The sequence below is a fragment of the Schistosoma mansoni genome, chromosome 2, assembly GCF_000237925.1.
Source record: "Schistosoma mansoni strain Puerto Rico chromosome 2, complete genome".
NCBI lineage: Eukaryota > Metazoa > Platyhelminthes > Trematoda > Strigeidida > Schistosomatidae > Schistosoma > Schistosoma mansoni.
In genome coordinates this window covers 31,172,114-31,191,189 of record NC_031496.1, presented here as the reverse complement: position 1 = coordinate 31,191,189, position 19,076 = coordinate 31,172,114, and the positions used below count along the sequence as shown (strand labels likewise).

The 19,076-nt window shown below is 35.2% G+C and overlaps 1 protein-coding gene and 1 non-coding gene across 2 annotated transcripts in view; one reads left to right on the top strand and one right to left on the bottom strand.

The window, feature by feature from the left end:
• Positions 1-18,837, top strand: part of Smp_147840 (putative cytosolic purine 5-nucleotidase) — a 40,235-nt gene extending 21,398 nt beyond the window's left edge. Inside the window, exons 11-16 of the mRNA XM_018796362.1 lie at positions 562-628; positions 4,248-4,470; positions 7,964-8,024; positions 13,378-13,657; positions 15,353-15,485; positions 17,856-18,837. Of these exons, the coding sequence (XP_018650583.1) occupies positions 562-628; positions 4,248-4,470; positions 7,964-8,024; positions 13,378-13,657; positions 15,353-15,483 (762 nt within the window). The 3' untranslated portion in view covers positions 15,484-15,485; positions 17,856-18,837. The remainder of the gene's footprint in view (positions 1-561; positions 629-4,247; positions 4,471-7,963; positions 8,025-13,377; positions 13,658-15,352; positions 15,486-17,855) is intronic.
• Positions 4,649-4,720, bottom strand: Smp_tRNA_00162_Pseudo_TTG.1.1. Its single transcript has one exon. It is a non-coding gene (tRNA).
• Positions 18,838-19,076: the final 239 nt, after the last annotated feature.

Genomic DNA, 19,076 nt, shown 5'->3' with positions numbered 1-19,076 from the left:
GTTCACAACCGACTTCAACTATTTACATTTAAACAATCATATAATAATATAATCACTCATAGAATTGTAATATACCTCCAAAATCGAATACATGGATTCATGTTTATTAAATAAATGTTATATAAATAAAAAAAAATAGTAATTGATTAAAGTTGTATGCATGACTAAAAAGTCTACTAGATACAAAGTTGCCTTTTCAATTATTATTGTGGTATGGGTTACTGATATCCACATAAGTAGTATATGATGGTGGTCGGGTATTGAATGTATTTCAGTAGAAGATCGATAAGGAGAGAACGGGAACAGCACGCAATTGGTATGAAAATGCATGAAAAATTATAATCGGAGACAATGGACTGATATTTGCAGAAGCAACAGTCAAGATTGAGACAATACATTCGATTGTCCCCACCCGTGTTCTTGTTCACTACATTATCAAGAGCTGTTATGACTAGTACTATTTGAATTACTTCATAACATAATAGTCATTTTTATTTGTAAATAATTGTTGTCTTTTTATTTACTTAACACTATTTCCTTCTCTCAATGTATTTTATGAAGGATACTGGACAGCCAAGTATTGGCCATCATATGGGTCCCTTAGAAACTGGTCAAATATATTCCGGAGGTAATTTTAGACTATATTAGTTTAATGCGTATATATATCATGTGTTGTGGACCGAAATTGAAAGTTTTATTCCTTCCCATATGTGTATAGTTTTTTGCAGTCCAGTGATTCAAACATCCCAAGGTTAAAATTAAGGAATAACTAATTCTTAGTGGTATATCGGTTAAGTGCTCTGGCGCGAGACTGGTAGGTCCTGGGTTCAAATCTCACGAGTGCGGGATCGTGGATACGCACTTCTGAGGAGTCCCATAATGGGACGAAACGGCCGTCCAGTACTTCCAGGTTTTCCCCTTGGTGGTCTAGCTTCAATTGACTCATGATCTCAACTCCATAAAATAGCTAATTCTGTTTGATCTACTGGACGACAAAATTATTAACTGTTATTTAGTCAAAGTGTATCAAAGAGTATAGATTAATGTTAGAATACATTATAGTTACGAAATGATTGTATTGTTAGTCCATATCACCTATTTGTTTAACCTCTATTGAACCATAATCTATCTGAATACTGTAAAATGTATTTGTTTAAAAAAAGATCCAATTTTGAAAACATTTGTGGGTAATTATTTTCAGGGTGTTGATACTGTGAAAAGATTGGAATGTCATAAACAGTTACCAAGAGAACATTGTAGCAGAATTAAGTTGTTCATGTTATAATTGTTCTTTTTCATCTTTGGATAGGTAACTGCTTCGACTAAATGTACCTATTTGTTCTATAAATTGCTCGGCAGTGTTCAGATCTCATGATTCATCATAATGTTTATGCATTGTAGATACTAACTACAGATAAAGTATACGTACAGTAATTTTCTCAATTATTTTCCCTTTACATAACTTTATGAAAAAAAGAAAACAGACTCATAGTGAACTCTTGTTATCTATTAGAAACGAATAAAAACTGACATTAATATTGTATAGTAACAAGTCAATACTTTGCATAGATGCAAAGTATTGACTTGTTACTATACGTGTTACGTATGCCTGAACTCCGATTATCGCGACGCGCTATGATGAGTAGTGTAGGGGATGGTTGGAAGAAAGTTAGGGGCGGCCAAACCAGAACGTGGCATCAGTCATTGAAGTCACTAACTTCTAGTCTGAGCCATGTTGGTAGATGCAGACTACTTGGTTGGGATCCACGTGACTATCGTAACCAATGGTTGGAGACTCTAGGTGACATGGCTCAGAATCGATCACAATGGTGTAGGTGTATACACTCTTTATCTTCCCTTAAACCTTAAGATTAAAATTGCTTCATAACGTTCTTCCTTCCTATACTATATCCTTATATACAACCTATCTTTTATATACTATCACCACTAAATTAACTACTTCTATGAATCCGGTGTTGATCTTGTTGTGCTAACGAGGTATGGCAACTTGGACCGATGCATAAATGTGCCTGGTCCTACGTTGAGGCTGACTGACTGGCTGACTTTACATCTATTAGATGTTTGTATTGAACAGTTTACAGATAATGAAATTCTGGTGTACATTTGTGTATCTAATTAATTTTTGGAAAGAATTATCATTCAACCACTTGATGGAAAATAGAATACTTCTCTCCCTCCCCCCTCCGCAGGACATTTAAATTCGAACCGTCTGCCAAGGAACTAGTACTTCTAACTTTTGCTATGCTTAATGTATCTTAGAACACGGTCAGTATTTCTTTAGTTCTTTTTTAAAATCCTGATTTTTGAAATATACTCCATTTATCTACGTTTAGTTGGTTTATGATGATAATGTATTTAACTTTTTACGATAGGTTTGATTCACAATAATTAGAACCGAAGTTACATTTATTTCTATAGTGATCTCAAATGGGTTCTTGACCTCGTTGATCTATTTCATAGTGAAACGATATACTCAATAATCAACTTGACTTTTCTTAAATTTTTCTACATTTAAACTAACATGAGAATGCATAAAACCATTTAAATGTGGCTGACATTTTGAGATTTATTGCTTTCTGTACTACTTGTGTTTAAATTCGTAATAGTATGAGGATTTGTGGAGATTGTAGTATTTTCAGTTAAATTTACAAGTAGATCCAAGCTAGAACACCATTGAAAACCGAAATGCACTGAACGGCCATTTCGTCCTAATATGGGACTCCTCGGCAGTGCTCAGTTGTATAGAGGTTAAGCGTTCACGCGTGAGACCGAAGGTCCTGGGTTCGAGCCCCGCGTGTGGAATCGTGGGTGAGCACTACTTAGGTATCCCATACTGGGACGAAACGGCCGTCTGATGTTTCTAGTCGTTATAACGACTGGCGGCCTCTTTAAACATCTGGGCTACCTGTTCCTGTCATCTAGATATTTCAACAAGTTATTTAAATTCGTGCGTTTCTGAAAATTGTAAAACCTTTTGCTGTAAAGGTTACAGAAGGCCTAATCAGATATATTGTGGTTGCTGTCAATATGCAGCGAGAATGTACATTATCCAGATGTCGATTGACTGGGCTGCTAACTTCTAACTGGCGATCACTCAATATTTATCGTCAGGAAGGACGAAGAAGTAAGAAACGGAAACTTGTTGAAGTACTTTGTGCTGAGAATTCTATATTGTACCAAAAATATAATATTGCATAAAGCTAATAATAATAATTAATAGTCTAGCTTAGATCTACTCGTGAATTCAACTGTTAAAATCCATAATAAGCCAAAGATTTCAGCAGAGGTAATGACCAGTAACATTCAATCATGTCGAGTATCAGATAGTTACCTACTAATAAGGACATTTGAAAATGATCGCGCAATATAATGAATTGATTGAATTTAAACATAAACTATCAGATACCAGTCAATAGAGCTTTATTGCTCGTCATAAGACCCCCGGAATTTCTGAGCTCTAGCCCTAGTAAAGGAGTTGTTCTTGCTCATTGTTGAGGACTTGTCTCATTCTGGTGTAAAGCAACTATCTAGTGTTTTCTGATTCTCAGTGGTTGTTTAACTAAGGTCAATACATAATGCAAACTGTGTGTCAGTAATACAACATTTATTCATTTTTTCATTCTACTATCATAAAATTACATAAAAGAGGTTCTTTCGAGTTTTTATCACTTTATCATGACTCTTTTTATGGCAATCACATTTGTTAAATTAGAATCTGTTTCATTTTGTTATGTAACGTGTTACAAGCCAAAAAATACTACGTATTTCACTAGGGGCTCTTTTCTTAAAAGTGCATATTTACTATTCAATATTAATATATTGTTGGGATTCGTGAGATGAGAGCAATCGATAGTTAGAGACCTTGAATGACATGGCTCAAAATCGTTTGCAAGGGCGAAGGTGTATCCACTCTTTATGTTCAACCAAATTCTAATCTTCTGAATTCTTCGTGTTTCTATCTTTTTTCTCTTTCCCAATTTTGTTTTACTGGATTATACTCCTTCAATAACATCTTCAAACCCTAATCTTTCACATTAATGCTTATAGTCTTACTACTTCTACCACTATGGGATTTGAATGGACAACTGTATCTCTGTGTTAATGAGGTATGACAACTCGAACTGATGTACGTACGTACGTATGAAGTTCTACGTTGTGACTGACTGACTGAATATATTGTTACACTACTTTTTAATATTATTATTATTATTTCCATATTGTTTCAGGATCATGTGAAGTTTTTTCTAATCTAATTGGTGCTCGTGGTAAAGATGTTTTATATGTTGGTGATCATGTTTATGGTGATATATTAAAATCGAAAAAAACTGTCGGTTGGAGAACATATTTAATTATACCAGAATTAGCAAATGAAATTTATGTTTGGAAAAAGAAAAAATCATTATTTGATGAATTACAAAAAATTGATAATAATTTAGAAACAGTCTATCGGTTAGTTAATTCACTTGTGATTATTTTTTTCTTTCTGATGAAACTAAAAATCAAGCAAACAAACAGAATAAAACTTGTTAAGCAAAGATTGATAGTGGCTAGCAGTGGAATCCAGGACGCGCGCCACTTCGTCCTATTTGAGACTCGTCAGCTGGATGTACCTGCATCTCAGAGGTGATAATCACTGTGGGACTCGAACCCATTACCTTTCGCTTCAAACGCCATCACATTATCCACTCGGCCAACTGAGTCCTGCTAGCCACTATCCATCTTTGCTTACAATGCTTGTGAATTAAGGCTATATTGAGGCAATATGCACAGTATGCACATATGCCAATTAGAGACTGACCAGTTGCAGTACTAAAAATCAATGGGAAGATTCAAACAAACAATACTAAATGAATTTAGAATAAACCTTATTTGTAAAAATCAAGAAGAACCCTATTGTATTAATTGGTTGTACTCGTTTAATAAAATTTTCTTAGCATTGTGTACAACATAGACTTCATACAGGATCGAATCTATGAGATTTTTCCCGGTGAGCACGCGATACATTCCGGTACGTATTCTCAACTGGTCAAATTTTTTTCAACTTCCACTAATTCTGATATGAAGTTATCGTTGTATATTACTGTTATATGACACGTGGTGTCTGAGAGCTGATACTGGTACACATACTTCTTATACCCTAATGTGACGTCCGTAAGTTAAAAGACTGAGAATGAGAAGGAATTTTATTGGTTACCGGATCAAGAAACAACTGTGCACTCGTTGATGTTTATATGATTTCCCTTGTGAAATGAAGCGAATTTGTGATTTATGTTTAATTCACTACAAGCCAAAATCATTCCTTGATCATATGCATTGTCATTTTGCCGTTTTCTGATTGGTCCAGTGTACCAACTTTTATAAAGGTATGAGTAAGGGTTTTTAGTTTCTTGTTGATATTCATGACTACAATTTATCAAACTCTGTTGCCATATAGCTAATTAGCTGATGGTGGAATCCACGATGTGCGTTCGTCTTGTTTCGTATTTGTCTGTTAGACGTATCTGCATCCTATTGTTAATGTTCACACTGAAACTTGAATCCAGTCCCTGTAACTTTTAATACCTCACTACTTTATGCAAGTGCACCGAGCTGACAAGTCTCAAATAGGGAGAAACGGATATCCTGGATTTCACTACTAGCCACATACTAAGTATAGTAAACTTACTATGATGTTCTGAACTGAGATGAGACAAAGGTACTAAGGATTCTTGAGTTTAATGAGCCCGCAACTGATATCTATTCTTGATGGAAACTTTACTTTGTATAAATAGCGTAATGACCACGAAAATTCAGCCTCCATCATGAACAACTGGAAAGAACTATTGAAAACAAGGAAACACTAATTAGCTTTTTGATCATAGTTTAAGGCTGCTCAACAGTACTAAAAAAGCTAGTCAGTGTTAATATATGCTTGCTCAAACTACTGTTCAAGGGATTGCTGAACATACACTAATTAATGCTTGAAACTCTTTATCAGTTTAAATTCATACAATGAAAAATCAGTTGTTCAATAAACCTTGGTTTTCACTTGCATCCTAACACATTATACCCGTTAGACAAGTGAGTGTCTTATTTATTTATTTAAACACATAAACATTGGTACAGAGGCACCAAATACATATGCACCACACAAATCATTTGATTTGTGTGAGGGATATGATACTACTCGGGCACCCAAACGGAAACATAAGTGGCTATCTAGACTCAGCAGCCAAATGGATAACGCGATGGCATTTGTAGAGAACGATGCCAAGTTTGAGTCCTAGACTGAATACCAACTCTAGGATGTAGTTACATCCAGCTGATGATTCTCAAATAGAATGAAACGTGTCTTCTGGATTCCACTGATAGCCCCATCCCATCTATTCTAAATCAAAATGTTAGCAATCTCTTGATAACTTAAGCTTAATTGAAATAGTGATATATATTTTAAATAAGGATGTTTTTATTACTCAACAATGAGTTTGTAATGTTGAATGTGTTTTTACCAAGTCTCAGTAATCATCATAATAATAAGTAAGTTTTGAATATCTTCTAGGACTTATTGGTATTCATGGAAACGTTTACTGTTAAACTGTAAACATTTTTTAGTACAATAAAAAGGATCAGAAATGAATGAACCATGCAAAATGAAACAATAGTACCGTAGCAAAAAAATGTAAAAGGAAACCTTATGTAATCAATCATAAATCAATAAGAATAATAATTTTCTTTTTTGAAAGATGTTTTTATGAAAAATCATCAAAGGTGATTTTGTCTAGACAATAAAGTTAATTTTACTTAATGTAATGGGAATCTATAACTCCGCCTGTAGCTCTTCTAGGGCTACTGCCGATCTCAGGCAAGGGTAAAACAGCAGGAGGGTTGGGCATGGTGTCGGCAACCCCATCCCGTAGAAAACAACCTTGCTAAAAAACATGCTAACCAGAAGTAAGTAATGGGAATCTATGTCATGACAGTCAATAACTTCTATCGTGAACCATGTCTGATAACGTGTTAAATCCCCTGACTGCCGTAATTTGTGAATTCCGACCAAGAAATAGATGATAGCCCTATGTAACTATCTTTTACATCACAATGCCATTTTATAAATTGACTATTTCTCCACATTTTCTGCCCAATTTCACCATTCAGGCAAATAATACATTCTATGGAATCCACTAGGATGACATTCGTAAATTATATCGTATGCACTGATGAAGATTTCTTGCAATGGTGACACTGAGTAACTTATCATCCCTATGTTTGAACACATTGTTAAACTTAAGTATTACATAGTATAGCCATTAGAAATCAACAATTATTTAAAGACAACATTAGTAGGAAGCGGGAATTTTCAAGACACATCCTCAATTCAAAGTAAATAAGTTTCACAAGCTTCTAGCATTAGAATCGATCTCATCATTTTACATCTCTATATGGAATATTAACTTTTAAAAGTTTTCCTTGATCTAAGTTCTTATGCTGTCTGTGAATATTATTTTCATATATTGACTTGGTGGACTACTATTTGGGTTAACCGATTTCATCTTTTGTTTATTTACCAAATAAATTATGTTTTATGTATTAGGGAAAACGAAGATGTTGCTTCACTTCCTTATTACACTCCACCTCACTACAAACACTCTAATCTCATCCTTTTTTCAAAAAATAAACAGTATCAGTTAACAATGATGACTGACCTAGAAGATTTTCCAATATTATTTCACAAATAAACAAATGGATCATAATCAGAAGGGGATTTGTGGAGATTTCAGTATTTTTCAAGGTTGAAATCATGAATCAATTGAAGCTAGACCACCATCGAAAACCTGGAAGCAATGGATCATAGTTCTTGTTTTGTTTTTTTGTTATTGTTGCTTTATATCGATAATAATAAGACATGTTTTCTTTCTCATTGCATAACTTTCATTTCATTCTACTTTATTGAATATTTCATTAGTGATTTGAATATCTCATCGAATATAAGACCGGATGTTGGAGATTTACAGAGAAAAATTCGGGTAAGTAAATGTTTGGTAAATATATTTTCATGATATTAATAAGTTCTATGAGCTTAAATGGTTGGATCGCAGAGTTTCAATTTTTCATTAGGGACAATATTTCTAGCATTTATTTCATGTAGAAGTGAACTTTTCACTTATTTTCATAGTTGAAAGCGTGAGTCAATTGAAGCTAGACTACCATGGAAAACCTGGAAGCACTGGAAGGCCGTTTCGTCCTATTATGGGACTCCTCGGCAGTGCGCATCCACGATCCCGCCTTGCGAGTGAGATTCGAACCCAGGACCTAACAGTCTCCTGCCAGAGCATTTAACCGATAGACCACTGAGTTGGCATCCAACGGTGTTAATGTCTAACTTCAACTTCACTTATTTCACAATTGTTTTTATGGTTATCTGTCTTTGTAAAGTTCTATGCTAGGGTGAAACAGCTGTTAAATGCTTTCAGGTTTTCAATATTTTTGTAACTTAATTTGGTTCTGGATCTTAATAATATCAAATAATTTCCACAACCCCTATAATGATAATTTTCATGTGCTCACTAGTGACTAGCTTCAAAAGAAAGCCTGTGGATTTATATTAAGAAGCTATAGTCATGAACTATTGGAGTTTAACTGTGTTGGGTGTGAGTTAAATACTCATCGCAGATTTTATTTTTATTATGTTAGTACATATTGGTTTCCTATTGAATAATTGAAGAGAAATGGATTTGGATTTATTTTCACATTGTAAATAGCACACATGATTATTTGAAAGAAAATAATCCATACGGAGTTCGATTCAATGAAATAGAAAAAATGGACAATATTAGAATGATTTCGATTAGTTTTCAGAAGGAATTTTGTGGAGATTTAGTATTTTCATAGTTGAAAGCATGAGTCAATTGAAGGTAGATCACCAAAGAAAACTTGGAAGCACTGGACGGTGCACTGCTGAGGAGTCCCCCACAATAGGACGAAACGGCCGTCCAGTGCTTCCAGGTTTTCCATGATGGTCTAGCTTCTATTGACTCATGCTTTCAACTATCAATTTTTATTTCCTCAGTGATTATCATCATTATCATACGTGACTGATGAATGACAAACAGTCAAGGTTTACTATTATTTATTATTATTATTATTATTACTATTGTTATGATGACACATCAATGACCATATTTGTTCATAAGTTTGTTAAACATTAGAATGAAGGTCAAAAATGAACTATGAATAATCTGTCATGTGAGTTTCGTTGTGTTTACGATTTATCAGCTGTATGTCGATCCAGAAAAAATAAAGAAAAAAAAACAAATTAGGTCAAACCATCCAATTCTAGAAATGATAATTCAGTCAGTCAATCAGTCACAACGTAGAACTTCGTACGTACGTACGTACATCAGTTCGAGTTGCCATACCAGAAATGATAATTAAATAACATGTATTTGTACTACTACCAACTTGATTTATCGGTATCATGTTACTTATCACTTTTAGACACTTTAAGTCTCGCAAACTCCTGGTAGATGTTCTCTTATCAGATACTAACCATCCACTTCATTTATATCTTTCTCTTTGTATATCTTCTGGTAGAACGAGATGTAAATACATTAAAATCCATACACGCAAGTAAATCTATAAAAGTTCTGTAGTACCTTACCTAGCAAATATACTATGTGGCGAACAGATTGTTAGAGTTAACCTAGTCAATAACCTGTATTCTTAAGCATGTCTCAAATTTGATAAGTTGTACAGACTCAAATTTTTCTCTCATTTCTTGTTTTTTGGTAAAAGAAAAACTTGTTGAAATACCTCACGCTGCGAATTCTATATTGTACCACAATATAATATTGAGTAAAGCCATTATTAATGATAATAATAGTAATAATAATAAACATCATTTAATGACAATTATTGTTTCAATTAAGAGATTGGCCAATGTTGTGGAACATTTCTACATGTTTTATTTAAATAATCAACAATCACTGATAGTATGTGTATTACATATTATAGTTGAAATCATGAGTCAATTGAAGCTAGATTACCATGGAAAACTTGGAAGCACTGGACGGCCGTTTCGTCCTATTGTGGGACTCCTCTGCAGTGCGCATTCACGACCTGGCCTGGTGAGATTCGAACCCAGGACCTGAGCTGGCATCCAACGGTGTTAATGTCGTGGGCGCGCACTGCTGAGGAACCCAACACTAGAACGAAACGGCCGTCCAGTGCTTCCAGGTTTTCCATGGTAGCCTAGCTTGAATTGACTCATGATTTCAACTATAAAATTACTAAAATCTCAAACCTTCTTTAATATTACATATTAATTGTATATGTTTTGTAAATGTTTCTCTTTTGTTCATCCCGTTTTATTGAATATATATATGTCAAGGCTGTAGCTCAACAAATGGAAGAGTCTTATGGTGCATTGGGAAGTATTTTCAGAAACGGTTAGTTTTGAAATCAGTATTCTTTTCTTCTTAAAAATGTCTGTCGTATTAGTTATTTGAACAACCAGCATTCTTGTTAGAACTGTAGCCATCATATACATTAGGTGATGTTTGTCAAACCGATTGCAATAGGTATTATGTAATTTTAAAAACATTGTCTTACAGTGATTACCTGTGAATTATGTAATGATGATAACGATGATGGTGAAGTTAAGCAAATCAAGAACCACAAATTTCCAACTGGATATCATTACTGCCTATGTGTACACATACAAAAGCAAATTTACAATACATCTCAAAGAGTAAAGACAGTCCATATTACTTTGTTATTCAGTGACTAACTTTAACTAGTGGACCATTTTTGAACTAGTAATCCTGATTGACTATTTAACCTGTATTTGTACAAATCATTTCTATAAACTAAGCTTTTCTACTCCTGGCTTACTCTATTGTCTATTTATAAACTCTTTTCTACTTCTAAGTCTATTTCACTGATGGATTCGCGTAAACTCATCCCATCAGGCTCTGAACACGACGAAGAGCGTAAACAAATTAGATCTAGGTTAACTAAAAGCCTAAGGAACAATCGTGAGCAGTGGTGGGCAACGAAAGCAAAAGAGATGGAAAAGGCAGCGGCTGTAGGCAACACCAGGCAAATATTCAGACTAATAAAAGAAACCGGAATTAAGAAGTCAAGTGTGAGACAATCTCGGAAAAAGACGGAACCCCTATCTGCTCTCAACCTAAACGTTTAGAACGATGGGCGGAACACTTTAAGGAGCAGTTTAGCTGGCCTTCAGCTACTACACAACTACCCACTATTCCCAGAAAACCTGAATGGAACATTGAAGTAGGCCCCCGACCCTACTTGAAGTTCAAAAGGCTATAAGTAATCTGAACCCTAAAAATGCACACCTCGCCTTATCCCATGGATTTCCGTCTCCGGCGCTAAGGTCCTTTAAATAACGGAGTTAACACGTCGAAAATTCCCCACAAGTAGGCCGTGCGTGACCGGCCTCAAGCATTTGTCCCTTGGGCACTGCGGTCACGCTCTCAGGTCGTTAAGACCAACACTAATCCAACTTCCTTTTCAGGTCCCTCAAGAAATACCCTTCCACGGTTTGGGCAGCCGGGAAGTGATATTGGCCCTCATACCCGTAACTGCACACGAGACCAAGTTAGTCCATTTCAAATCCTTCCTACACCGAATAACTCTCTTATCTCCACGACTAACCATTCTCACGTCCTTTTATGACCTCTCACCGCTAGGGCAAACGATTCGAGTACACAGAAAGTTATTCCTGGTCTCCTCATCGACTGAAGAATGAATTTAATGTACATTTGTATATTTGTTTTTGTTCCATTTCAATTTCATATAGATTATCAATTGATTGTATTATAATCTTGAGTTAAACCTCAATTTTAATTCGTTGGTAAATATGTTGCATTTATTTCAGCCTCCATGATATACATACACATTTGTTTTGGGCAGTCGTTTGAATAGGATATTATAATCCACTCTTAATCCTAACCCAACCACATACTTTACTGAGAAAATCAACGGTAAACAGAAAGCTTTTATTAGTCGACCACAAACAAAGTATATGCACTAACTCGTTTAATATATATATATATATTCGTAGGCTACTAGTATTCGATCATAGGTGTCTTCGAAGCATTTCTTATATATCCTGGGACCACCGAGTAAGTAATGCAGTCGTTTGGAAACATGTACTAGGAAAGGGTGGCAAATCGATTGATGAAGTATTGAAACTTCATCAGGTGAGATGGCTGGGACACGTGTTACGTATGTCCAACCACCGACTGCCCCGACGTGCAATGTTTCATGGTGTAGGAGTAGGTTGGAAGAAAGCTAGGGGCGGCCAGACCAAAATGTGGCACAAATCCATGAAGTCACTGACAATTGGACTGAGCCATTCTGGTAGGTGTAGACTATCTGGTTGGTATTCGCGAGATGATAGCAATCGATGGTTAGAGACCTTGAATGACATGACTCTAAATCGTTTGTAATGGCGAAGGTGTATCCACTCTTTGTGTTCTACTAAATTCTAATCTTCTAAATTCTTCATGTCCTTATCCTTTTTCTCTTTCCAAATTTACTTCACTGTGTTATATATATAAAGTTATGAGCAATTTAAAATCTCAAAATCCTGGGAAAGACAAAGAATAGATGAACCTGTGCCACGCCAAACTATTTTGACCCATATCATTCAAAGTCTCTAAGCGTTGGTTATGTTAATCGCGCGAACCACAACCAACTAGTCTACACCTATTAGCTTAGCACAATCCAATTTTCAGTGACTTCATGTACTGATGCCATGTTTCAGTTTGGCCGCTTCTAACTTTTTTCCCACCTTATTCTTTCACTAGAAAGTATCACTCGTCAAGGTAGACGGTAGTTGGGCATACGTAACACATTTCGCAACCACCTCAGTTGACGAAGATTCACTAACTCATCAATCGATTTCCCACCTTTATCAAGAACTCTATTCCTAACCTCAAGCATTGCTTACTTCTTGATCCCAAAACGTGCAACTAGTCGGCTTAAAAATCTTACCTGAAAATATATTAAGCATGATTATTATTTATTTGATAGTTTACCATGCATAATTGTAAAGGATTTTAGATTATCATAATTATGTTTCATTATGATTGATTGATCCCTAATTAGCAGCCAATGTCGTATTTGTACAGTTCTTTAGTAGTGATAGAATTTCACGAATTAAAAAGGATTGTGGCCATTAGTCTAGGTGATTTGACATTAAGTGTCTTGTTGATACATACGTTAGGTAATTGTCATGTTAAGTACTTTGATTAGTCATTTGAATGTCTTACCTTATAATGGAAATTAACGTTTAGATCATTGGCATATGAAAACACAATGTACACTAAAACTATTGATTATTTATAGGTTTCCTTTTCTCTCTGTTATATTATTGTTATTATTACGTTTGATTTTTATTGTATTTCAGGTTCTCGTCATACATTCTTCTCATCTCAAGTGTTACGTTATGCCGATTTATATTCTTTCTCTTGTATCAATCTAATCTACTATCCTTTATGTTATATGTTTCGTGCACCAGCTATGCTTATGCCTCATGAATCAACTGTATCTCATGGTGATTCACCAAAAGATAGTTTTTCCGATTTGGATGCTTTACCGTGTGGACTTCGTCGACGTACTAGAAATGGTAATTTATACTTACATAGATTGTAATGTCTCTCTCTCTCTCTCTCTCTATATATATATATATATATATATATATATATATATATATATTCTATCCAATTTTTGTTCATTGTTCTCATGTACGTCTCCATTTCTCAGAGTAATGTGTTCTTTGGTCTTCCTCTTCCCCTTCAGCCTTCAGGATTCCATGTGAGTGCTTGTCTTGTGACACAGTCGGGTGACTTCCTCCATGTGTGTCCTATCCACTTCCAGCTCTTCTTCCTGATTTCTTCCTCCAATGAAATCTGGTTTGTTGTCTCCCACAGTAGGTTGTTGTTGATAGTGTCTAGCTAACGGATCCGAAGTATTTTGCGTAGGCAACTGTTAATAAACACTTGTATCTTCTGGATAATGGCTTTCGTAGTTCTCCACGTCTCCGCCCCATACAATAGAACTGTCTTGACATTTGTATTGAAAATTCTAACCTTGGTGTTGGTTGACAATTGTTTTGAGCTCCAGATGTTTTTCAGTTGTAAGTATGCTGCTCTTGCTTTGCCGATCCTCGCCCTTACATCTGCATCAGATCCACCGTGTTCATCGATGATGCTGCCCAGATATGTAAAGGTTTCCACATCCTCCAAAGCTTCTCCGTCAAGTGTATATATATATATATATATATATATATATATATATATATACATATTTTCATGGTTTCTGCATAACATTTAGACCTTTCCAGCTCCCTCAATCAATTTTCATCCACATATATAATTCGTAGCAAATTCTATGAAAGATGTCAAAGGGCATGATATATATTGACGTATTATACCGTAGATTCACATACACATTTTCACTCTAACTTAACTCTTATTTACAATATGATTATAAATGTTTATAGATTTGTTTACTGAATTGTATACCTTAGAGCCACTTATTCATAGTGTTTACACTATAGGTATGATCGATTCTTCAGTACATGAGTTAGTTCAAAATTAAACAGAGAACTATCAAGTTTCCTGTCCGTATTTAAATTTTTATAGCTCAAATCATCAGTCAATTGAAGCTAGACCACCATGGAAAACCTGAAAGCACTGGACGGCCGTTTCGTCCTATTATGGGTCTCCTCAGCAGTGACTGACTTCAAGAGATATTTCCTTGAGTTCTGGTGGGAAGCAGTGATCAGTGGAGTTCTACCAAGTCTGTTGTAGAGATATCAACTCGCTGAAGACAATTGGTGAACGGTTGCTCAGATTTCGTGGATTGGTTGAAGTTAGACATTAACATCGTTGGATGCCGGCCCAGTGGTCTATCGGTTAAGTGCTCTGGCGCGGGACTGGTAGGTCCTGGGTTCGAATCTCGTGAGGCGGGATGGTGGATGCGCACTGCTGAGGAGTCCCATAATAGGACGGAACGGCCTTCCAGTGCTTTCAGGTTTTCCCTGGTTGTCTAGCTTCAATTGACTCATGATTTTAACTATGAAAATACTAAATTCTCCACAAAACCCCTTCTGAAGTATTTAAATTACCGGAATTGTTATTCAGTAGGCTTTTTTTCATTTCATAACTTGTTATGTTATAACTTACAAATTAACTTTTTCTGAAATCTAACCTAGATGATAGCTCCTTTTTTTTTAAAAAAAAAAATTGAAGGTAACAGTATCGTTCCATTACCAAAACTCTCGCGTTTATTGATTTTCATTGTTTATTTTTATTGAAAGAAATCACTCCATTATCGCCGGATAAAAATGGTCTCAAATCTACTTTGGAGAGTTCACATTATTCTAGTAATAATAATAGTGCTATATGTGAATCTGATGAAGAACAGGATGACTCATTTGATTCCGATTAAAGGTTAGTGTTTATTCATATGTAAGATGAGGTTAAAAGGTCTATGGTGATGATTTCAATTAGAATTTGATGTTAGTAATGATTGTTCTAGGTGTAAGTTGTTTTTAATGTTGTTTTTTGTTGTACTACATTTTAAGGCTTTTGTAATCATTTTCCGCATTCCGGAAATTATATTACTTCCTCCAAAGGCATGGAAGGGTCGCGTATTTTAACGGTTTTGGAACTAAGGTAGGCATCATTAAAGAAAACTTGGGATGGAGTAGCTAAATTTAAAAAAAAATTGGCGTCGATCCATGAAATTATCTGTTAACCTGTTAGGTATGATAGTTAATGCTTACGATTGGTTTACGATCAGAACCCCAATCACGACTAATGGTTGAAAATTGTGAACGATATTGATTAGAATAGATCACAGCTGTTCAGATCCATCCACGCTTCATATTTTCCATAGGATATTTTATGTCACTAGTATTGGATTAGAGATGTGTCTTCAGCGCATCGTTTGCATATTTTGTAACCACCGAGTTTAAACACAAGGTGCTGAGTGAGGATGGCAAGTCGATTGTTTAGGTAGTGAATCTTCACCAATTGAGGCTGTTGGTACATATTTTATGTAGCCTTGTCAACTGTCAGCCTCGTCGGGTGGGTAATATTGTTTCTTCTTGTAGTAGTAGCCATCTATTTTGCTGAGATCACGTCTGGTTTACACTGAACTAATGTGTGTGTCGTCTATTTAGTCTTTAGGTTATTAAGTGTTGGCATTACGTTCTAATTCCAAATTTTCATTCATTCGTCCATCTATTTAATCTACGTATGGGTATGTATACTTATGTTTCATTATAGCGGTTCTTTCGTGAGATTTTTTTACAATTTGCTTGATCATTTGGTTATTTTATAGAACTCATCAATATCATGTAATTGTCATTCATCATATTCCCTGTTATAGTAAATTATTTAGTCTTATACAAAATTTTAATTGGTTCAACACCTAGGGGAGTTAGAAAACCCTGGTTCCAAACCAGTTGTACACATGGACTCCAGTATCCTGAGGGAACAAATGGCGTCGGCTACCATGGAATTGCATCTCCACTACTTTGTGGATCAGACCTCTAGGTCGTAGGCTCGGGATTAGCCCCCCTAAAGAACCATCTGCTTCGGTTTGAGCGCCCGGGAGATATGCCCAGCCCACACACAAACCAAGTGACTTATATGAGGCATATATACATGATGCTTCCTTTTATCAATATTAATGAGTTTAAGTATATATGTGTTAATAAGGCAATAATCAATATGACTATCTGACTGACTTACATAGTTGATAAATAATCACGAACATCTCTGAAGCAGTAAAACAAAAGTTTTCACTATTATTATTATTATCATTGTTATTATTATTATTATTATTATTATTATTATTATTAGGGTTAATTCTTCTAGAGGTACCTGGAAAGGAAATTGGGTTAGAAGTGGTCTTAGTGACCTGAGAGCGTGACCGCAGTGCCCAAGGGACAACTGATTGAGGTCGGTCTCACACGACCTTTTTGTGGGTAGTTTTTGTGTTAGCTCCGTACTTGTTGGGACCTTACCGCTGGAAACGGATATCCATGGGATAAGGCGAGGTGTGCATTTTTAGGGTCAACCTTTTCTAACCCCACCCCTCGTTGTGGGAAGGCAGCATCGCTGTTATGCTGGTTGTCTGAAGGAAACACCTTACTGCCGTCATACCTCTGCACAGTCAGGAGTACGACTTCGCCTCCGGGCCTTGGGTTTGCTGCTGCCTGGCATGGCAGGACGTTGAGGAACGATTGTTCCAACCAGCATAGCTCGATTGGTTTAGCACGATAGACAAGCACGACCACCACGCCAAGGCAGCAGTCACTAACTTCTAGTCAGAACCATATTGTTAGATGCAGACTACTTGTTTGGGGTCCGTGTGACTATCGTAACCAATGGTTGGAGACTCTAGGTTACATGGCTCAGAATCGATCACAATGGTGTAGGTGTTTACACTCTTTATCTTCCCTTAAACCTTGAGATTAAAACTGCTTCATATCTGTCTTTCTTCCTATACTATATTCTTATATACAACCTATCTTTTATATACTACACCCACTAAATTAACTACTTCTATGAATCCGGTGTTGATCTTGTTGTGCTAACGAGGTATGGCAACTTGGACCGATGCATAAATGTGCTGACTGACTGACTATTAGGGTTAATATTGATTAATTATATTGTTTTCTTAGTTAATATGGATCATTTAGTGTGATCACCGTTCTTAGTAATGGGACTGTGGGGACTGTTGAATCTCATGATACCGATCCAAGTTATTCAACTTAGTTTATTTTATTCATTTTTTTTTCATTTTTCTAGTTATTGAACTTCACCAATTCCTTTTTTTTCCCAATTACTCTATCATTCTTATCAAATCAAAAGCGTAAACGCTTAAAAGAAAAAAAATTGAAGAAAAATGTAAATGTGTACGGTGTACGACAGCTAATGCCTGTTCACACACACACACACACACACTCACCTATAACAAACAAAATCGTTTATTCTATTTATTCAATATATTTACATTGTATCCTAATCAGATTCAATATGATGATTCGTAGAATGATTATTTCATTATTTGTTTATTTTGATTATTTTAATAAACTGCTCATAATTCATTCTATATACATGGTGATTATTTTTATTGATCATTGAATCATTTAAATCTGGCGCTTCTTTTTTTATTTAAAAAAACAAAACAATAAATGAACTATTGATTTAAACATTGAATAGAAATCATCTTGATCATGATGATGATGATGGAGACGCCTACATTGTTATAACCATATAACTTTACTATCATTATAAGTAGTATTATTCTTTTGTCATATTAACGATAACAATCTTTTACCTCAAAAATGATTCTTCCCCCCCTCTTTCTCTCTCCTTTTATCTCCATTCGTCATTATTGTTTACAATGAAGAAAGATACTGAAAAAGACAAAAAAAAAATTTAATCCGATAGGATGGGGGATAATTTGGTGAATTTTTTCAAATACATTGATCCTAGAAAAAAAAAGATACAAAATACATGATATAGTTGGTTATATTGATGTTTGAACTCTATTAGTCTCATTATTGAAATCATATTCGACTCAATATATCATATGTACTAAACTTATCAAAAACGAATATACCTTTCTCTGCTGCTTTCCTTTCTGTTTAATGACTAGATATAATATAATACTTTTGTTTGTTTAATTATCTACAATCAGATGATTTCTATATGGATAAACTGCTGAATTGATTTTGCAATCATTATCATTACTGTTATGTAATTTCTTTTTTTTTTGTTTTTTGTTTTAAAAAAAACATGATTTTATGCTTAGGTTAATTTTAATCTTGATATCATTAGATAATTTGTTTATTTGCTCAGTGTTACTATTTATCCCACCCACCCCAGCCCCCATCTGTGTTGGATGGTGGTGGTGGTGGGGGGGCGGGAAGGATTTTTCTTTTTCTTTTTAAATACTTAATTGTGGTGTAAGTAGTAATACATGTTGTTGTGTTTAACAGTCAGTCACTTGTGTACCTTAAGGTG